The sequence below is a fragment of the Sander lucioperca genome, chromosome 3 (assembly GCF_008315115.2).
Source record: "Sander lucioperca isolate FBNREF2018 chromosome 3, SLUC_FBN_1.2, whole genome shotgun sequence".
Lineage (NCBI taxonomy): Eukaryota > Metazoa > Chordata > Actinopteri > Perciformes > Percidae > Sander > Sander lucioperca.
The window spans coordinates 31,080,548-31,104,071 of NC_050175.1; the positions used below are offsets into that span (position 1 = coordinate 31,080,548).

The 23,524-nt window shown below is 38.6% G+C and overlaps 1 protein-coding gene and 1 long non-coding RNA gene across 7 annotated transcripts in view; one reads left to right on the top strand and one right to left on the bottom strand.

Moving 5' to 3' along the window:
* Positions 1-23,524, top strand: part of LOC116054602 (protein diaphanous homolog 3) — a 195,435-nt gene that overhangs the window by 63,095 nt on the left and 108,816 nt on the right. For 3 of the 6 annotated variants that reach the window (XM_031306235.2, XM_031306239.2, XM_031306237.2), the window contains 3 exons: positions 7,508-7,516; positions 19,418-19,450; positions 21,498-21,593. In XM_031306235.2, the coding sequence (XP_031162095.1) occupies positions 7,508-7,516; positions 19,418-19,450; positions 21,498-21,593 (138 nt within the window). The remainder of the gene's footprint in view (positions 1-7,507; positions 7,517-19,417; positions 19,451-21,497; positions 21,594-23,524) is intronic. The other 3 variants (XM_031306238.2, XM_031306240.2, XM_031306236.2) reach the window with 2 other exon arrangements.
* Positions 4,592-22,059, bottom strand: LOC118494734. Its single transcript, XR_004896905.1, has 3 exons — positions 21,784-22,059; positions 15,447-15,454; positions 4,592-4,602 (listed from the first exon to the last, which is right to left on the bottom strand). It is a non-coding gene; the product is annotated as an uncharacterized LOC118494734 (long non-coding RNA).

The window sequence follows — 23,524 nt, forward strand, 5'->3', positions numbered from 1 at the left end:
AACAAAAATAAAGTGCTTCTTCATAATACAAAATGGTTGAAAATAGATGCATTTCCCAGGAAAGTTGCAGTTTACCACAAATATCATGTAGAACATAACCGGTGAAGACAAAAAAACATCTATATTTCTCAGTCAGACTCAGTAACTTAAAGAATAACAAGTTATGAAAATAAAGTGCTTCTTTCAAAATGAAAAATAGTAACCCTAAGCTACCTGTCTCTGAAATGTTCACATGTTAGTGCCACTCTGGTCGTTTCGGTTAGGGCACTGGCGACCTTTCTTTTAGTCTCATTGTAAAGCTGTGGCACAGCTGTCTCAGTGAAAAACTTGCGGGACGGTATGGTGTACCTCGGCTCTGCTGTCTGTAACATGCAGACGAACCCCTCGTTCTCCACCACACTGTAAGGCCTTAGGTCTTTGGCGATGAAGCAGGCGATAGACCGAGTTATTTTTTTTGCCCTCTTGGAGTTGGCAGGAAGTTTCGTGAAGCACTGCAGTGTGCGTTGGTCTGCAGCTGGCGGCTGCTCTGTGTCGCTGAGCTCCGGGTGATGCCTATTAATATGAGCCCGCACATTTGTTGTGCTGCCGAAGTACTTGGTCTTCATTTTGCAAAGCTTGCACACTGTGTGTGTCATGTCCAGCGCAGTGCTTCCAGGCATTCGGTAAAAACCGAAATTACGCCAAACTTTAGCTTTAAGTAAAGACGGCGCTGGTTGGATCTCCCTCTCATCCATATTTGCTTCCTCTTTGTTCTAGTGATTTACCGCTCACGTTCAAAAACCGGCTGCGTGGTGACGTCCGGACGTCCCGGATAGGCTAGTTACAAAAATGGAGGCGAACAGCCAGCTGATTTTATTTATTTATTAAATCGATTCTTGGACATTTCAGATCGATTCTGAATCGTTGCAAATGAGAATCTAGATTCTTCTGTGAATCAATTTTTTCACACAGTATATTTTCTTTGACAAACTATTTTGCAAGGTTGTTATTTACTTGTCTCCTCAGAACACTATTCCCAAATCTTTTAGATGAAAAACAACTGATGGGCAAGATCAGTTCCTCACATTGACTCAACCAAAGTAACCCTTAATTATTGGGCCTGAAAAGAGCAGCACAGATCAATCGATTTTGTCTGTAAATTGCTTTTGAAGTCCATCAGAAACACTGAGTTAAAAAAAAAAAAAACAAATTCAGGTGGTTGCACCAAAATTCAGGTAATTTTTGTTCAAGCTTTTTTCTTTTTTTTTTTTTTTTATATGAATATTTATTACATTACACCCTAAATTTACGAGAAAGAGAGAGATTGTAATCCAGAGTGAGAGACTCCTTTGTCTTTGAGTTTCCTGTCTGTATGTGGTCCATTTTATAAACCTCTTTGGTTGTTTTCAGCTTTAGAGTAATTGTGTTCCAGTAAAGTCCTCGCAGCATATGTATCACCTTGACACAGCCGTGTCCTCTTTCAACTTCTATTAGATGGTTTCCTTTTCCTCTACCCTTGGTACTGCCAGGCATTCAACACTTAATGAGTCTTTGTAAGTTTTCATCCGGCTACGGAACTGTGGAAGGATTTCTGTTCAGCAGCTAAAGTTAACTAAATGTTCTCTACTAAAGCTGTTGACTCTAAACAAGAACAATCCTTTAGATGTCGTATAATGAGCACTCATTTCTCTTTGCATCCTTATATCGTGGCGCTTTTATTACCAAGTACGATGATCTCAGCGCTTGGCTACACCTCAAATTATTCTACTCATTGTATAGTTGTGTATTTGGACTCATTAGTGATTTCTGGACTGTAGCTGCTTACACTGCTTACACACCCTTTACATCCATTCAAGGCAACAGCTTTATTAGTCTAGTGATGACTATCACCTGTGCTGAAAGCTTGATGCCTCCAATAAGTGTGTGCATCAGCCACTGCCCTGTTTTCGTCATTTACATAGCAGACAGCTGGGGGATAAGTCTTGTGTCGTTGGTTTTCAAACACGGAGACAAAAAATAAAACCGTTAACTTGTTGTTTAACAGACATGGTGCAAAACAGGAAAAAGTACCACTTTGGAAAGACTGCGTGGCCCAAATATGTTTTAGACAAAACCATGGCCTGTGAACATGCTTAGCAAAATAGTAATTTATTGTTGAGAAGAGAAAAAATGTCTGCACGTGGCAACTCTGGTTGTATATTCTTTAACCATTTAAATTCCAATTATTTTTCTCCAAGTTACAACATAAGGACATTTATATGCAGCTCACATTTTATGTATAATTCAATAAAAAAGCAATTAGGCTCAGCGAGAGAGATCATTTTAGTGGGTCAATGCTGTGGTTGCATTGTTGGAATTTTGTGAACTTATGCAACAGCTGAGTTTTGTTCAAATGACCTTTAGAGATGTACAACAGGTACTGAAAATGAAATGAACACAAGAAACTCAATTGCCAATTTAAACAACAATTCAGTACTCTGCCAGTTTATCTTAGAGTGCAAAGGTAGCTGCACTATGACTCAAGGCAGCACTCAGAATTCTAGTTGATTATGTAATTTAGTACTTGAACTTGAAAAGTATCCAATACATAATCATGCAGTGTCTTAGACAAACATGTTGAAATTGAAAGGGTATGTAGCCCAAATAAAGGGTGCCACTGCAGTTTTGACTTGTTTGGCTTACTGGATAATACTAGACTTGCTGACTCACTGCTATTAACCACACTATTGTCAGGTTACTTTGTAACTTGTTACTTTAACTCCTAACTTTGTCTTTGTTTGCTCATGTATTGTTTGTATTTTACTCCTATTCTTGTTCTGGCTATATATACACGTCATTATTATTTTTTTACTTCCCTATTTATGTGCACTTATTTCTGTTTTTGTGCTGCTGCAACACCTGAATCTTTCCTCTGGGGATCAATTAAGTCTTAACTTTTCTTGTTAAAAAATAAGTATAATTACATACTTAATCAGGTGCTTTTTGCTTCCATGTACATGAATGTCAACCACCGATATTCATGCACATAATAACAAATGCACACAAACGTACCTGGTTTAGTACATGCTGCAAGGAAAAACCCTGCAGGAGAGACCGGGAATATATATCAAGTCTAATTGTGACCTGCTACAGTAAATCGATGCTGGTGGTCAGATTGGATTGCATATTGCCGCAGGATTTCCTATTTCCTCACTCATTAAAAAGAAAGGCACTCTTCCTGGGTTGTTAATTATGACACCCATCCTGTGTACAAATAAAAGGACTGTCTGGGTGTGCACGCCCACTCAAGTGCTCTTTTCATTATCGCCTACGTGCATGAACACACACAAACACACTTAAGTTTGCATCAGACGGAGACTTTTTTGCCAAAAAAACATTTAGATGTAACCAATATGCATCTCAAGATTTTAGAGCTGTAGAGGATGGATTTTGAGGCCAAGACAAAATTCTGAATTTATTATAGAGATAATTAACTCGCTATATTTTCTTATTTAATATTCTTATTAAACCATATATTATTCATCATAATGTTCATATCTGAATATTAACTTTTGAAATTTGTTGCATGTCTTATTTCATTTTAAACTAGAGCTACTGGATTCCACGGGCGTAGCTGATCGCCGCCACTCTAGACTCCACCAGCGTTTCACAAGATGGTCTTTGCTAAAAATATGTGCCTTGTCTATTTTTTTTGACTGAGCCACGCGTGGTACACTGCAAAAAAGCCAAATCTTACCAAGTATATTCATGTGATTTCTAGCAAAAAAATCTAATAACACATAATATAAGATACAATCACCTAACAAGTTATATGTATTTCAGTGAGATCTAGGGACTTATTTTTAGACGATGCATCTTAAATATCTTGTTTTTGATTCGTATCTCAGATGAAACAAGCTTTTTTTGACATCTTATAAGGGTTTTAAGCTGCTGTGTTATTTGTAAAAGATGGATCATCTTGTAATCTTACCAAGTGAATTTTTAGTTGTCCCATTGGCAGATTGTTTTACTCATTTACAAGCAAAAAACACCTTGTAATCATTGTTTTCGTCACTTATTTTCAAAGTGGCCTTTGTTTCCCAGTGAACACAGAGCAGATTGAGCCGGGCAATAGAAGTGAAAGCACCGCGAAGGGCATTGCGCCGTTCCGGTCAACAACCGATTTTGCTCCTCTGCTTTTTTCTAATCACATTTAGAGCCTTCAGTTGGGTCTCCCTCGTTTTCTCTTCCCTTGTGACTTCCATGTTAGCGCCTGTCTTGTTACATTGGTTTTGGGCTTTTGTTTTACCAACTAGCATATTTTTTCCACACACTGTGCAGCAGTGCTGTAGTGTTGTAATATAATGCAATCCTCTATTACAGCTGGCTGCGGTTACAAGTACAACCTAGCTGTAAATCATTGATGTGGTCAGAGGTTCAACAGACTTACTGTATACCTTTCAACCCATAGATGTCAGTGCAATAATGGTTTTCCCCCATACAAGATCTAATGTGAAATTGCTTTAAAGTGCTCCTCAACTGAAAGCTCAGACAGGAAATCCAACTAATACCTTGCTGTTCTTTTGGATCATTTTCTACTTCTCTTCGTTCCTGTCTGCTTTCTCTTGCTACACAGCTGCTGTTCTGCGAGAGCTGATGCATGCAAGTGGACAGCTTGCTTTGTGTAACATGAAATCGCTGTAGACTAGTGTCTTTCTCTGCTTGCACTCACAAAATAATAAAACTTCCCATCAACTCTTCAAAGCATGAGAAATAGGAGGTTTGGATTGAGTCCGTGTATAGTAGAGAAAATGTCAGAAATTCATCCAGCCCTTCACTATTTCTCATGCTAACCCTTTTGAGATAAGCAATTTCAGGCATATTGGAAGGAACACGTTTGAAGAATTCCTTTTCTCTCAAAAGGTAGTCAGACTTCCTGAGAGAGGGACAGTAGAGGTAACCGAGCCACCACTGTTGATGCTGCTGCCACTCCTTGTGCTCTTTGAAAAGTGGTCTTCTGACCATTCAGGCATTTTTTTAAAGTCACTTACCAAGGCAGGAGCTGTACAGTGTTGCGATAAACTAATAGCGATAGTTATTATAATATCTACTGGTTTTGCCATTAAATAACTGCCATAACTTATGCGCACACATACATGTTTCTTAATTCCTCTGACCTCACCATACAGTCTGTCCCTGCTTCTTTCTCTCTACACTTCCTGTCAGGGCCTGGTCTGTTCAAGCCAATGCAACTCTAGGCATATACAGTTCTATTTCTGCCTACTGGCTTCCTGAGATGTTATTGTCTTCTTGTACTATACAGCTGAAAGGTTATATTAGTTTATTTCATACAGATTCAATCTCCTATCTTCTGGGGCAATTTTCCCATAAACATATGTAATATGACTTGTAAACCTTGACATAAATGGCTGTCTAGGACAATATTTATGCGTTATTGTTTGTTGCATTTCTTTTCCCAACACAGGAACAATTTTATTATACATTTGAGCACCTGTCCTGTCAAACATTCACTCACAAATGCTGGGTCCTTAACTAGTTTTATAAAGACAGGGTGCTTGCACAGGTCATTTGGGTTCTCATTTTTAAACCACTGAAAACATAGATTAAATTAAATTGTAAATACAAATAGAAATGTCCTATTTTTCGACTACAAACCCTTCTACACCCAAAACTGTTCTATTGCGATCTATAATCAGCCTATAGAGGGCTGAGAGGGCAAAACCAAATTAATGGTCACAATTTGTATCTACAAGCTGAATTCTTTTTTTACTTGCATCAGGTAATAAAATACATTTTGGAGAAAAAAAAAAAACTCTAGAGGTATACATGCTTCCACAACAATATTTCTGACTAATTCTCTGATTGACACAAAAGAAGCATCTTGGGGGCTCACCGTAGCTCAGAGTTTAATTTGCCAACTATGAACAGCAGCGTTCCTGGTTCAAGTCAGAACAAAGTGACCTTTGTTGCATCTCTCTCTGCTGTCATCGCTCTACTGTCTGTAATAAAAGCATATAAATGCCCAAAAAATTAAATTAACATCCAGCTAAACAAACTACATATAGCATATGGTATACATTAGGGCTGGGTATCGCCAATGATTTCCTAAATCGAATCGATTTGATTCTGATTTACAAGATCCCAATTCGATAACATTTCTGATTTGATTCTGTAGCAATAAGGTTAGGGAAATTTCAGTCACAAAACCAATTTTGCTTGGCTATAAAAGAGATTTTCAGAGAACTTATGCTGTAAATTGTACAAGCAAGAAGCATCTCTCAAAAACATTTTTTTTTTATAATGCACCAGATTAATAAAAAAAACGTCTTAATCTTTTCTTCTGGTCTATGCTAAATGTGCCCTGTCCACCCAAACACACAAACTCTCACACCCGCAAACATACAGTAGCTACTGCTCACACGTGTTTCCTTTGCTGCCAAAAGACTGTTAGTTGTGCTTTGTTCTATGGGCATTGATCACATAGTGGTTAAAAAAAAAGGAAGTGCTATATGACAGAAGTCATTCACATAGCTTTCAGGTTGAGTATGAATAGTGAGGGGTTAACCAGAGTTAATCATTAGATGCATGAGTGAGGGTTGTTTCATTGTGATTAATAATCACATATTATAAATTAAGTATAGCTAATGATGCTCCAGCCTCTGCCTTTGAACTCTAAGCTTTAACATGTTCCCTTGACATCTGAGGGCTTTAATTGGAGTCTTTGTGCTTACTGGCTCATATACTGAGGGTGGAGCCTGTGAGGGTAGAGAGGAATCCTTCTTCTAAGAGCTTCATCAAGAAACTTCCAAAGAGAGAGACCCGAAAGTGGCATAAGCTGCAGCACTATTGTAATTCATTGTAACAAATTGTCTGCTAACCCGTGTAGTGAGTAACCGTGAAGTGACTACAAAAATCTTCATTTTTATGGTTATGTCTTAACTTTCATGAATGCACACATACTGTGCTCTGTTTATGGAAGTGTTTTGTTGTTGTTATTTTGTTTTTAAACGCATGAGGACTTGGGCAGTGGATTTTATTTTGGTAGAAAATAGTCACACGCATCAAAGAATTTCATGTCACTGAGAAAATAGTTGTGTGTGTTTCAAGCTTGTGGAAGTTCTTTTTTTCACAAATACAACTCAGACTATACAGTCTCATTTCTCCAACCTTTCAAATCCTATTCTATACACACAAGTCACACACGTTTTTTGATTGCGAGAAACTGTAACTCTGCTCTGTTTCTACTTTTGACAAGTCCGTTATTGTGAAAAATGTCATAACAATGATACTTTTTCTCTTAATGCATACAAATGTCGCTTTATGGACTAACATATTGCAAAGCTTTCTGTTGCCTCTCTGACAAAAAAAATTCTGAAATAATGCTTACTTCAAAAAGCACTAACAGATCTTCTTCTTTCTCCCATTTGCTCTGTCTCTGTTTCTCTTCCCTTCTTTTGCTTTTTCTTAATTTCGCTCTTGCAATTTCTGCTTGGCTGCATGATCTGCCTTAATATTTGCTCTGGAACAGAAACCAAGGGTGAGTAGTTTTTTGTTTCACTCAGTTTACAGTAGCAGTTTTAGTTGTGTCTATACTTAAATTTCAAATTTTGTGAAATTGTAACCTAAGACATAACCACTTTTTTAAACTAGCTATTAAGGAAAGCATAAAACCCCCTTCTGGTATTTGTACTGAAATCGTTTGATTTTTACAAAAGTACATGACAGTGACCTGATGGGATTTGTGTGCAGTATTAGAAAAATGATAAACTGAAAATACTCTACATTAGCAGACAATGGTTGCATTAAATTATTTGCGTGTGAAAATGGGCCCTCAGCCTGACCTGGCTGTTCTATCAGACCGGACTACAGTTCTTGAATGCTAAACACATTGATTCAATTCACCTTGTACTTTGTTTTGTTGTGGTGCAGTGTGATACCTTCTACTGCTTGCACTTTAAATTAGCTGGAGCATTCATCCTGTTAGCTCTGAACAGGAGTGTTCAAGGTTTATAAGATTGTGTGGCACATGGACGGACTGCATTTCACAAAGTAGTTCAAAGCTTTATTTCTTTAACATCTGACCTGACATTGCCTTAATTTCTTTAACAAGGAGTGTGTGGGCGGTGTTCAGATGTTGTACTGACAGGAAGCTCAGAATTAGAAATTTCTCTTTTTGAAATAGGTGATTGTGTTGGTGGCCTTGCCGTAAGCTCTTGTGAAGCAGTTGTATAGTTATTAATGACATTTCTGTTTCTTTCATTTTGTATCACCTTTATACTTGTCCAAGGTTTATGCCATTGCCTTAACGCAAAAGTCATAGGGCTAGTTATGATTCGGTAAAGGTAATATAAATTCTTATCTTATATATATAAAGTCTTATTTCTCTGATGTGTTGATACTCAGACAGAGCTTGACAATTGGTAACATTGGTTACCGATTTACCATTGTTGGGTTGAACATGGAAAGACTGCTCTGGAATATTTTCAGTTAATCTGAAGCTCATCTGCTCAAACTTTCAGTTTTGGCTATAGGACTCTTGTTACCTCCTCCTCCTGGTCACCACTGTAGGCCATGGTTCATGTATTGCCATAGCAACCAGAACCACGTAGTTAATTGATTTATGATAGAGAATTTCCATCAATCCAAATTGACCCTTTTAAGATTTTTCCAAAGAATTTAACTTCAACCTACCTTTGGTTGACCACATTCATTTAAGTGAAATGGTAAGAAAAAGAACAGTATTTAAATGGAACATTTAGACACATTGAAAAAAAAAATAGTGACCAAGCCATTCAATTTTGACACAACCATGCAATTTAGATTTGAATTATGATGTACACAGAGCATCCCAGGCACAAGTGTTTCCCCTTTTGGAATGGCTGTAGTGTCACAGTAACTAACAGTAATTAACTATTTGCTATATCATAGGACTGATTACTTATTTAATCCATACAGTTTTAATCACTACAGTGTTTCCTTTAGGATTTTTTAGCAGTGGGGGCAGGTCTGTCCGAACAACAACCACCAACTCATCCACATTGTCGAAATCATTTAGATATTGAGCCATTACATTGAAAATATTTTAGATAACAGGAGCCTTTTTCTAGTCTCCTTTTTCACTCTCCACAACGCTGTCTTCAGGGCAAAAAGTCACGTTGTGAGATCGATAACAGTTAGCTAGCTAGCCTGTTTATGTTTCTTGTAATGTTAGCCTTAGTTATTTATTTCTTACCTTGATTTTGGTGTCTGCGTTTCAAAGCCATCGGGGGAGTGAGTGGACGCACAGAGAGGACGCTGACAGCTTTCAGAACTTTCAGCAGTTTCTGTGATTTCACTGATAGCCTTCAGAGAAGCTTTTTCAGATCATCAGTGTCAATAGATGGAGATTAAACATGTATAGCAGAGCTTTCCTGTGGGTGTTTGCAAGAAGAGACGGTAACAAAAAAATCACAGGATGTTTTAGAGACACTGGCAGGTGGGAATTGAGGAATATGTGGAACCTGTCTCCCTTTTTACTGTACTACTTGTAATATCTCGTCTTTTGTATATATTCAGCAGCAGTGAGGTTACTTTATTAAAGGTTATCGTAAAGGGGCACAAGTGGAAACAAACTAGTAGAGTGCCGCCTCTCTTCCATTCTGCCTCTCTTTGTTCAGTTGTTGTTCTGGAGTATAAAACGAAATAAAAATGCAGCTCACTGTGAAAACTAAAAAGTGATGGAGCCGATGAATGGGGCTGCTTTGTTTAATTCATGGGACTTACTCCGGCCTTGGCCTTTAAGTGAAGAGTGTACTATACTACTTGGCTGTTCATTGTATCTGACCAATATATATAGTATATTCAATCTCATTTTCTCTAATTTTCATCAGTTATCAAATGCTTTTTTAGCATTTTGCCTCCTCAACAAATCTATAAGGCATATTTAAATTTTAAAAGGCTATTCAATTTGACCTTGTTTGGATTATTATTGCTGTATATTGCATCATTTTACAGTTTCTTTCCCAAAACATCAATTCAGCTATATCTTTTTTGTACAAACAAGCATCATAATGTAATAGTAACAAACTGTGGAGTGAAATTGTGTTTGAGAATATTACACAGACTTGCTAGAGCGCTTTGGGTAATGTCTGAAAGAAATGTGAGATACTTGTTCCTTGACTTGAATATAAAGGTTTTGGTCCTTTAATACCTGGGTCTATGTGCCAGTACCGCATACATATGGTATATATAAATATAGCATATATTTACCACGCTACCACTTCGACCTTGACACAGTACACATTTGCTTTTTAAGACCTTTGCTTTGGATCAAATTTATTTCTTAGCACTAAAATGTCTTTTTTTTAATAAGGGAGATGAATGTCCTTGTCAAACTTACATTTTACTAAATGGATATATTTTGTCATACTTGCATTCATGCTATAGTAGAGGTTGGAGTAGAGGTATCTTAATTGACATCTGGAATAAACCAGCTATTTCTTTCCATCTGTCTTTGTTTATCAAGAGAGGGCACAGAGATAGTCATTCATCGCCATAGTGCTGGGAAATGAGCAACAACATGAAGAGAGCTGCCCTTTCCTGGGGCTTCTTTTTGGCTAATAAATAACATCCAATTAGATGAAACTCTCAAAGATCGCAAAACTAGTTTGCCATTTCTCTCCAGGATACAGGCATCTGCTAATAACCTACCTCTACTCCAAGAGTCACAACACTGCAAGATGAGAGACAGAAGGGTGTAGAAACTGAAAGGGTGTTAATTGCTTTTTTAGCAACTTCTTTTTTTGTGATTTTGCGATTGAAGGAGGCTTCAATTTATTGATGCAAACCATAGTCTGTATAAAGTATGGATGTAGTCTCCGTGACGTCACCCATAGATTTCTAGAAAGCCAAAATGAAGCTCAAAGTGGGCGGCTCCCGGTGGCTCCAGTTTTCAGCCCTGGAGGTTGCTGCATTTATCAACAGTGTATTCATCTGAATTGAGACATGACATCATCCAGTATGTGTGTGTGTGTGCATACATGTAAATGCAAACACACCTAGTATTATTAACAATATTAGAGACAGTGGAAATAAAATGATCGAAATAAGCTCGCAAAGTTGTATTTTTTTATCTCAGTAAAAAAATAAAAAACAAAATTCAATACAAATCTTAATAGCAAGTAGTGCTTGGAGGATTGTTCTTAAAATGTTACTTACTGCTAATAACCTGTAGCAAATATACTTTTCTATTTACTATGTCCACCAGGATGTTGGTGAGAAGTGTACATAGGTGATTGTTTTTCTTACAGAAACAAGTAAAACGGACTAAAAATTACTTTATCCGGTAATTCAGTTTATGTACTTAAGGCTAACACTGCTTGTGGGAAACACTAGGAACACGTAATGCAGTTGCTATTGCTGGAGTACTACACCTACTCTATCATTTCCAGGTCTGATATATTCCTATAATGAATATTAATCACAAAATCCCAATAATAAATATAAAATATATATAAAAATATAATAACTACCATATTTTAAAATATTGCCATAGTAATTGGCAATTATATCCCGACCAATGCTGAATTTTGGAGGCCAATGCCAATGTGTGTTTTTCTTTCCAAAATAAATACATAACAGAAACATTTTTGATAAGGATACCCTAAATGTGGTTTGAACAGAATTGTGGCTAAGATAATGTTCGTGTAGAGCACAACACAGCGAGTAACAAGCAATATTAATGGAATCTCCCCGCTACAGCTGTGCACTACCTGGGTGAAAATGGAGTGCTGAGGCGTAGTTACAAAGCAATTATGACACGTGGCATTTGTGTGGGGAGTGATATAGAAGCTGTGAAAAGTGGTTCTTACACAGTTTGCTTTAAATCGATTCTAAATGTATTCGTGTACTGGTTACATAGACAAACTGCATTAGTTTGCCTTAAACTTATTACTAGTGACCAGTGTTTTCCTCATGCCTCCACATGTTTTTTACTACTGTACTGTAAGTTAATAACTTATTAAATTATTTAATTAACGTTTTTTGACTTTGATGACTAATTAATCATTGTATAATTTGTTTTGAAGTTAAGAATCACAGACATCCATGATTAAGCTTGTAAAAGTATACAGTGCGGCGTTCAGCATGAAAGCTTCACAAACAATAAGTACATTCTTAATGAATAAACTGTTAGAAGTGACAGCATGGGCATTCACAACTTGAACAAGATGCTTCACAAGTGCGCGCCCCATCCCCCATCCCCCTTTTTATGCGTGTGTCTTGCTGTAGCATTAAGGCTGTGTTCTCAGTGGATGACAGGCTCTCCAGATCAATCTTGCCTGTCAAAGAGAAAGCTGAGGAAAGACGAGCTTTCTTCACACTTCTGGCATGCTGCAAGAGATAATTAGACAGCCCATTTCCATATCCTTATAATGGCCTGGGTAGGACGCATGTTTATGTGGGTTTTGGCAGATTGCACAAGCATATTGGGGGGAATTACTTGAGCTAGGGGGGGACTAGCTCATATGGGTTTTGGAGTGGTTCAAGAGCGCACATGATTAAGTGGCGGCTCACATGTTGAGGTAAAGACCACAGTCAGAGCTGACAGCTTGTCGTGACTTGTCAAACTCAGACCGATGTGACACAATACAGTAATGGTCATTCAAACCCATGCTTTGAGTCTGTCAGTCGTCACTACAATAACCCTTAAGACTACCTCTAATTTGGAGTCACTTCACATATCCATATAGTGATGCTTGATAGGTCTCTTGGATCCAAAGTGGGTGTATTTCTTAGAACAGCAATAGCTTTTGTGGTCTGCTGAGCAGAGAACTTGGTGGGCTTTTGAATTACAATTAGACAAAAGCAGCTGAGGAGGTTGGTGGACACCATCATAGAGGAATTATGGAGAGATTGAGGACTATAGGAGGTGGGGATGAAAAGGATTAAAAATAAACAGGGTTGTAGGTGTTTTTTCTTAAATCGAATGCCTGAAAGAGACAAAAAAAGTCTAATTTATATAACTTTCAGTGTAAAAATAGAATCTAATGTATAGGTTAGGTGTGTCCAGTTGTGTTCACTGTTGTGTTCACTGAGGGTAGGAAATAGAATTAGCTGCTAAAATGACTTGTAGTTGTATAGTAGAACCACCACTGAAATCTGATCAGATCTGAGTATCTGAGGACAGCAGCAGGAGTCCTTCTCATACTGTCGTGTAGTTAATATTGCTTTCCACTGGTATATGTCTGTTCACATCAAATGGACTCTCTCCTGTTTGTCTCTCTCACACTCTGTCTTGCTTGTTCTCCTCTTTTCTCCCACTCTCTTTATGCTTTTGCTGTGACATTTTGAAGAACGCCATTAGTTCTATAATGACTTTTCATGTGGCTGCAGAAAATTTTGTGCCATTATGAGGGATCTCATCAAATGCATAATTAAAGGCTCTTTTTGTTGTTGTGGAAAGGAAAGGTCTGGTCACATAGTACACACAGTGAATGGATGGCTATTTTTTTTTCTTCTTTTTTGCTATGTCTAGCCTACTATTTATATATTTTCAAATTTGCCCATAATTCAACCACATTCTGGTTAGAAATGGCTGATGTGTTACAGTAACACTGGCTGCACGTACGCACGTACGTATGCGTCCTCACTGGCTCTTTGCCTCCCTTGTCTTTCTTTATGTGGTTAACCTTCTGTTTTTCTGCTTTCCTTTTCTTCATTGTTTTCTTCTTTCTTTCTTCTGCCTCAGTTTCTCAAGCATCAGCACTTCACTTTATTCCCAATTTGTGTTTTTATGTTCTCAAATCACCAAAGTAATGGGCTGGCTCGTTAAAAACATATTTGCTTTTGTGACTTGATTTTTCTGCGATGATTTTTCATTCACACATGAAGGTTTGTGCATGTAGGGTGGGGGGGGGGTGTTAAAGGGATGGGATGGCACAGAGATGTTTGCAACAGTACAGTGAGAACAACAGAAAAATGGCAAATGACTTCAGGGATAAATGATTTAGGCTGCCATCAATCCATCAAATGGCTTGGGAAATGTTAGAGTAGGCTTAACAACTGTTCAAATCGGACTGTTGTCACACAGTGAAATGAAACGCTTCATACCTGACGATGACGAGTAGTCAGAAAATACTCATTTTACCATACACAAACACTCACATGCACACACATTTTAAGGCCATTGGTAGGTCTTCAAGAAGCCTTTAGAGGGCACTACTCTACTGAGAATAGTGCTACAGGTAAATATATCCCCACTGGCCAGTACATGCTGATTAACAGAAGCTCCTAATCAATTATGAATCTTTTGATTTAGCATCAATAATTTCAGTCCAGATTTGTGAAGTTATTTTTAAACGTGTATACATCCGTGCTGTCTGTAGGGTATGTTAGTTTCTTTGTGAAGAGCAATTGACTGGTATATGTTGTAGATGCTGATGCTCATGCAGCAGGAGCAATTTAGGGGTTTAGATTTAAAAACGATCTGGGTATAGCAGGAGGAGAGGAGAGAAAAGCCTAATGAAGTCTGTTAATTTGCTGTTATCAGAATGAAAGTCTCAGACTAATTATGGCCTTGGGTCATCTAGTCTGGATCACAGGGAGAGGTGGCCCTGCATGGTTCACTTTGATTAGCTCACTCACAACACAGTGCCTCACTTCATTACTCTGATCTCCCTCTTGGTCCCACACTCACTGGTACCCACACACCCGCAACTCTAGATGGGAGGGGATAGTCCGTGTGCACACAGACCAGTCAAGCCATCATGTCAGTGTTAGTCAGGATGGTGGAGTGTGTGTGCATTCACAAGGCAGAGAGGGAAAGGTGAGGGCAGGTGTGTATAGTTACTGGACGTTGTGGATGTCTCTTGAGCTTTCTGTCAAGCTGACTGAAGTTCAAGACTTAGCTGGATCAGAACCATACAATGAGTCAACAGTCAAACTGCGCGGCTGGTTTGACTGTTCGTCTCCCCTCTGTTGACTGTAGAGCTGACAGATATGTCGGAATGGTGGATTTGTTCACTTGCTGCAGACAGCCCTCCTCCTGTGCATCAGATGTCTCATAGTGGATTTTGCTCGAGGCACTTGTGTGTGTGTGTGTGTGTGTGTGTGTGTGTGTGTGTGTGGTGTTTGCACATTGAATTGCGAGCCCCCCAAATTTTCCCTGCTACAGAAACTCCCCTAATAACAGTGATTTAAACTTTACCTGCATGACTGCCTTGATTGGCTATTGGAAACAACACGGTGATTTAATTACCCTTTTAAGACCGCTGCCCTCTCAACTTTCCCTTTGCCGTGTGCTTGGGTATCTGCTCTCTCAGGGGGAGATGATCATATCACTACAACATGCCATAAATAATGACACCCCGTCAAGAGAAAAGTCAGAGGGTGTTATATCTCCTTAGGAAGTAAGATAGTTGGAAACATACTGTATTGGATAAAATGACGGGCCAAATAAACACACACTGTCTGTCTCTTGCCTCTCTCACTCACACTGCTGTCAGTTCTTTACTTCACTTGATGACTTCTAAGATTTTAGGAATAGTTATTGAGTACGGTATTTTTTTCTTTTCCATTTCACATTAGTGTTAAGATTTTGTGTCTGTGCAAAAAGGAGGGCAGTTCCGGCGTTTTCGCTGATTAGAAATTCATCCTGATAAGATGAAGTGCTGGTGTGAGTGTAGAGGGCTGGGGAGAAAAAGGAGATTTTGGCGTGTGTGTGTGCGGAGGCGGGGGGGGGGGGGGTTTGAGGTGTTACTTGCTTGTCTCTGAGGCCAGCCTGTCATGTACAGCATCAGTCATGTTCTATGGAGCAGTTTTATTTCATCCACCATTCCCTTTAGTGCTTTGATGGCACAATTCACTGATACTGCCTTGTGGGAAGTGCTACTGTTTGGGAAAGCGCGTGTGTGTGTGTGTGTGTGTGTGCGCGCAATGTTACATGTTGTCATATTTCTGTCAAAATATGACTTTAAAATGTGGCAGATTGGATCAAAACCAGTCAGTAGCATTATTACAAGCGAGAGAAGTAGATAACTCTTTCTAAATTCTAGCTTTGCATCCCTGTCTAAAAAAAATCCAGATTGGAGATCTCACAAACGCTGAGTTGAGAAATACGCAGGGAAGGAAGGAGGTCAGTGACGACTGTGCGCTCGAGCGGGTTGTAGGAGTAGGAGGTTAGCTGTTGGGCCGACAGACGGTGGTCTAAGCACCTAAACATTATTTTTCTTTTCTCAAGGAAAGAATAAAACTTTTCCTTTATTTTATACCCAAGATCCCTTGTTTGTTTGTTTCATTCAAGAAAAGACATGAACACAAATTGACATTTATTTTTGTTTTTTGTTTTTTATTGTGTGATTCATGCAGAATACATTTTTCCTTAAAGTCTACTACACTGGGAGTAAAAGAAAATTGAGACCTTTTTTACAGTATTTTTTCATCCTTATCTCTCCTTCTACTTTGTCCACAGTCATGCCATGAAGTTGACATTCATCACAGGCCTCCATTAAGAGGCCTTAACTTGAAAGTGCTCAGATTGTAGACGGCTAGCACTGTGTGAGCCGTGGCAGAGCAGAGTAGGCCTTTCAACTGAGTCTGTTGACTTAGTGTTGGTGTCTGTTTCTAATGCGCTGCTCTTTCCTGTCTTGTGATAGAGTCCTGCTTTCCCTTCTGCGCTGATCTGATCTCAACATCTGATGTTAACTGTGTTTTTTTGTCAATTGCTTCGTTTGTAACCTAAATCTTTGTCAGGCTAAATCTCTGATTCTCGGTCACTTTGACGCACTAAACTGCTCTTCCTTTTCTTTTCCCCAACAGTGTGTCATCATTACGTACATTAATGTTGGCAAATCTGTTCGCCATTAGAGCCTAATATATCTATTGTAGTCCCACCATACCTACACTATGTCCTTTGCTTCTTCCCTGCCCACTACTCTGCACTTGTAAGTGTATCCTTATCTTCAACCCCCTTCCTGTGTGATAGCGCAATCTGCTAACTACAACAGTCGCCAGTCCTTCTGATTGATTAACCAGTGACCTCTGACCCCCTGCGGGACATTTTAATTGGCTGATGTATAATGAGCAGGCTTCCCTGAAAAGAGCAGTTTTAAGGCTAGAGAGATTGGGGGTGATGCTGGAAGGGGGCAATCTAATTATCTGATTTAACTGATAACACCTAAGGACAGCTCTGTGTGTGTGTGTGTGTGTGAGATACGATTTCTATCTTATCACTATCTCTTGTATGATACAGATGGATAAAGCCCTTTGCGTTATAATGTGAGAATGCTTCATGGATTATATGACCCAGCCAAGTATGTTTATATGCATTGAAACAAGGTGGTTAATGTTCTGCTACTGTGTGTTACTTGTGTGTGTGCGTTTGAGAGAGAGTCAATGTGTGTTGGTGTAATAAATGAGATTCTGTGAAGCTATAACTTATGATGAGTAGATCAATACAACATCTTAATGCAGTAAGCTGGTGGCTTTCGAGGGCCGGCTCCTTATATTGCATCCTAATACCCAATAACATCAAATTCCATATTACATTCACGTAAAAATAAATACTTCATTTATGTATGCTGGTCTTTAACTGAAATATTGACATATTTACATGTTTATAGATTTCATTCATGCCTTATAATTTGTCATGGGTTTCTTTATTTTCTATTTTACTCTTTAGCAGGCTACATTTAGCTGGCATTTTGAATGGTATTGTATCTCTCATTTAACCTTTTGAATTTCACTGGGTAACACTTTATTTGAAGGGGTCTGCCTAAGACTGACTTGACACTGTCATAACCATAACATGACACCGGTCATGATCATGAAGGAGTCTTTATAAATGTTTATGATTGTTGTCATTAAGTGTCATTTGGTAAATTATGACACTTTTAATACAAAGTTAGCATTGTTTGTGATGTTTGTGTTATGACAACTTGACATTAAGCAAGACATAACCAACATAACCTGTTATAAATATGTCATAGCAGGCCTAATCATCAAACTTAAAGAAACAATTTAGCTTTATGTATCATTATAACATTAATATGTGGTTGGATTTGACATTGGCTGTCATGATTCCATTATATTTGTATCATGAATATTTTTCCTTGACTTCAAGTAAAGTGACATAATTTGGACTTGTCATAACGATTGCATAAAGTTTGATTACACTGTCAAATGCTTTTATAACGGTCCTATGAATAATTCCCTTGACCTGGAGTAAAGTGGAACCATTTGGACTTGTCATTAAGATGTCATAAAATATATAAGAACAGTTTGATGACAGTGAATACAGTACAGAGGTGATTTACAGAGTTTTGGACATCGAACGCTAGGTTTAAGCTACTTGTTGCTAAATTAATCGCTAACTGTACTTAGCTGCTGTTGGCTAGTTTGCTCAATTTGCTGTACAGCTGTCCAATTAGCCGACTCTGCCCCAGGGTGTAAGAAGCCAAACCAGGAAAGAAAACCATATCGTTACTGTATTTCCTGTGGTAAAACTGGCCTCCCTATCAGTCTTGGAGGCTGTTTTTGGTGCCAGTCCCGGCAGAATCCGCTATTCCGCTAGCATTGCTCATGAACGTAACTCACATTCAGCTCTATTGGCTACTGTAAAAGCTAATCAATATCCTTGACAAGTCCCTCCCTTACCTCTGATTGGCTGGTACTCGTTGCCGTTGTTGGTTGGATTGGTTAGGTTTAGGTATGATGAGTGAGATTGATTAGGGTAAGAATCCAGGGTAAGCCAATCAGAAGCAGAGTAGGGCGGGACATGTCTTCGACATCCAGGAAACGCAAATTTGCTCGCTAGTAATGGAGCTCTCAGTGAACACAGTCAGACGGGACCAAACTAAGCAATTGTTGAATTGTTTGATCTATAAAATGTCATAAAATGGCAAACTGCCATCACAATTTCCCAAAGGTGACATATTCAAATTGCTTGTTTTCTCCAACCATCCGTCCATTCACCCAAAGGAACTATTTACCATTATTGATGACATTGATATTTTTAAGTAAAAAGGATTGTATTGAATATTTATAATTAAATGTCAAAATAGTTGTTTGGCAAAACTGATTTATTGACTAATCTTTTAAACTCTAATCTTGACCAAGATTAAAAATACACCATGCATGTCTGTGTGTTTATGTGTTTGTAATTGTGGACCAAAACAGGTTCAATTTTAGGGAAATCAGTTGATAAATGTTCCGATAATTCAGTTTTCTATTTGATCTAGTTTTCTGCTATATATTCAGCCATTTTTCATTAAATGTTTTTAGCACGTATTTGGTCTTTTCTTACTTGAGTCTCTTCATGTTTCACGCTGCAGTGGACAGTGTGCAGTCATGTGAAAATGTATTTTTATCTCTTTATTCTCTCTCCTCCCTTTTCCATGATACACATTTTCCATTGTCCTCCTTGTCTGTCTTTGGCATTTTCCCCTCTCTCACACATTGAAAGACTGTGAGGAGAGTGTCCCAACAGAGGAGCCACGTAAGTCCAAGGATAGCTCAGTGTGTGGCCATGTTTGTGTATTTCTGTGTGTGGTGGGCTGTACTGTAGGTGTGCATGTTTGTGGACATGCTAACATTCTTCTCTGCGAGAGCTCCCAGCATACCTCTTCACTTTTTAATTAGACACAGGATCCCTGAAAGAAGATCAAGCCTGTGTGGAACAGTAGAAATACCTTTCCTTCGGATGAACTCTTCTCCTCTCCTCTCCTCTCCTCTCCTCTCCTCTCCTCTCACCTCACCATAATTACAGCACTAGACAATTACCCAGCATACTCCTGGGATGCACATTTTGTTCTCTTAATCTGGTGTCTTAAATAATTAAAACCAGACCTCATGATTCCCCTCCTGTCTACCAATAGCACAATCACAATCTCACCTACACTACCTGGCTCCATGTGACCCAGAACAGATTTACCTTTACCCATAACCTGATTACTGTATGTGCTACATGGTGTTTATGGAACAGCCATTGCTGACCCTCACCTTACTCTGACTCTGTGATGTGATCACAACACTTTCCCATAAAACCTTTCTCCATGCCTCTCTAGCAGCAAGGTATTCTGGCATGGCAGACTGTCGTTTATTTGGCAAAATATGTAAACCCACAAACAAAAAGAAACAGAAAGCATGTTTGTGGTTGAATTTAAACATTTGAAATCTTTAAAGCCCAGTTCAGACCAAAGATTCGCGACGAAAATCTTTCAAACTAACCTTTGTCGATCTGAAATGAAGACAGATTCAGCAACTGTATGGCCTATTTCTCGCTTAAAATGTTTTCAGAAACACGTTTCGGTGAACTATTTTCGTAAAATACGAGATCGTATTCTCAACGAGCTGCCATGAGACTCCGTTGAAATTCTCGAGAAGCCAGACCCACGTCACACATTCATCCAATCAGCTGCCAGTCAGGGGCGTGGAGCATCAACCATGGATGTATGACGTCACGACACCACGCTTCAGTCGTGTCGCCAAAGTGGATCTGTACTGTTACTGTCGCACACCGGGCTGATGCTGCTAGCGACACATGCCATGAAGACTGACGACGCAGATTACAAAAATGAAGAGAGAGCGTAAATAGTGAGGGCTACTAGAAGAGACAGGCTGGAGAAAACAACAGAAAGTGTCCAAAGTTTGTAATCAGTTCAAACGTAATTAAAATGAAAACTCCGTACAGTGTGTCTGCTGTGTGACATTGTAATCAATGAAAATAGGTTGAGTATAACTAATATTTGCATATAGGCCTATATACAGATCAGTCTCAGGTTGAAACTTAAGGTAATGTTTATGTATTATTGGATGTTTAATGTGTGCCTTAGTTTGAGGTTGTTATTGCATTTCAGAAAATGTTTTCTTTAAAAACAATGTAATATGGCTCTTAAATGCACTTAATAGGTTTAGTTTTTTGAGAGATGATATTTGTAAGCAATGTAGGCAATAAAAATGTAGCTTTTTCCGAAAATTAAACCAAACTGTTGTATATTATTGCTCTTCAATAAAACAAAAGTATTTCTTATCCGATTAATCGATGGAATAATCGGTAGAATACCGATTACTAAAATAACCGATAGCTGCAGCCCTAGTACCAAGCATCTCAATACCACTAATGTTATCCACATTCATATTTACACGAAACAAATGACCCAGCTACTAGTTAGGATGGAAGCGCAAAGAGTGGTTGCTATGGAGATGATACATCGTCTCGTCTCATTGGTGTGAACTGGCAGGTTTCAGAACGCTGCAGATCGGCTCGTTGCAAGAAGTTGCAAGTTTCAACTCGTCTCATCGCAAATCTTTGGTCTGAACTGGGCTTAAAATGACTACAGTATTAGAACTCAATCTACTTTCCAGTCATTTTCTCGCCTTCCTTATGTTGTACCTGGACGCAGGAAAAAATATATGTAAATCTCATAATCTTACTACATCTGAATTTAAGTGGATCATACGTATGTCAGCAATACAAGTGCATGCATTTGTGTACATTTTACCTTTGTGTGTTGGTAATAATTCAGAGTTTCTGTCTTCATCAGCCAAAAAAGAAGAGGAGGATCTGGAGGATAAAAAATCCATAAAGAAAAGAATTAAAGAGCTCAAGGTGCTGGATCCTAAGATTGCACAGAATCTATGTAAGTATTTGTTTCCTTTCAGCCCACTCCCCACAAGGACTGGATTTATACACGTCCTTGTGTCTAGATGTTAGTGTTACAGCCTCCACAGCTCCTCACAATAAACTTTGCACTCACTTTTCCCCCTTTATCTTACTTAAGTTACCTCCCATATCCCTTATTATATTTTCCTTTCATGTTATAAAGTGACCCCAGGGCTTGACATTAACTTTTTGAGGCACTTGTCCTTTGGACAAGTACATTTACGTTTCACTTGTCCATGCACAAAAGTCACTTGTCTGGGAAAAGATGTATCATTTTTTTATATATATATATAAATAATATTTTTTTTGTGTGTGTGTTTTGCTAATGCAGAATTCGAACAAACCGTTGAAAGCTGGTTTGAAAGAGGCTGGTTTACCAAGGGATTCTTTAAAAGGTGTAGCTACTTTACAGTTGAATATTAGCTGATATTTAACTACGTACATTTAACATTTTACATTATAATTAATTTTAGTTAATTAACTGATACAAATGCTGCTAATGCTTGCTAGGTACACAGCTGCCGACGCTAGCTAGCTAACGTCACTTACTTGTCAGCCAAGTTGGATTGCCCCCGGCAGCAGAACATTACTTCTTCTTCATAACGCACCCAGACGAATTCAGAAGAAACATCACTCTCCACTCCAGTCTCCACCACTGTTCTTTTTAGGCAGGTCAAAATGTATGTTTAAACTGCGGGCGATTATTACTTTGGACCGACTCCTGATTGGCCAATCAAAGCATTCTGAGTTGGCCGCTGGTTCGACGGATTGTGGGAAAAAAAAAATGTATTTGTTTCAAATCGGTAAAATAAAATCGATGAAATGGACGTAATGAGTGGCACATAACGTGAAGTAACATGGCATTTTATTTTGTTTGAGTTTTAACTTATCCAGTGGAGCAAGTACATTTCTCTTCCACTTGCCCTACAAAAAAAATCCACTTGTCCCAGACAAGCCTTAATGTCGAGCCCTGGACCCCAATAGAGAATTTTGGCAGGGAATGAGTTTTTGCTTGTTGCCATAGCAATTAAAGCAAGACAACACCTGGCCACTGCTACTCGTGACTCATGTCTTCAAATGCACACTGAGCTAATTATCAATGGTAAGCACTCATTAAGGAAAGAAGAAACAGGAGGAAAAAGTCTCTCTCTCTCACACACACACACACACAGACACAGACACACACACACACACACACACGCATGCATGCATGCATGCTTGGTCTTAAAATGAAAGCACCCGGCATTAATGATGATCCAGCTGATCTCTTAAGCACTCCCAGATCTTAGCACCTCATTGGCTTATATCAAGGGGAACTGTGACCTTTGTTTCATGTATTAAAAGAAAATGAGACTAATCAACCCAGTAACAGTGATAAATTACGCTGTGGAAATTATAGAGCAGCAACGAGGAGAGGAAAAAAAGGAGAGTAGGCGGTTTTTGTTCCACCATGGGAGGTAGAGTCTAAAAGCTTTGATTTGAGGTTGAGAATGAGTATGTGGTGTTTTAATTCTGTTGCTTGATTGATACCGTCACTATTAGGATACAGTGCAAATTTATTCCATGTAAAGAGTTAGAATTTAAAGCAATTAGCAATAAAGGTACAGCGCTATATTATATTTTGATTTGTGTTAACATGAGAAGAAAGACCAGTTAGTCAGTTAGACCTCAATTGAATGTATGCAGGCAGTTGTTTTTATCTTGAACTGTTTGATCACTGTGTACCCTAACTTTAATAATCTTTATTATAATAACTACAATAATCCTATATGCACACATACAGTACATACATGTTTTAACTGTCAGGGTATTTGTGATGGCACCACTGGTTAGACTAATGACTTATCCTGACAAGACATTTGCCATTTAATCCCTAGTGGTACCCCTTGCTTGATGATCTCTTGCTTG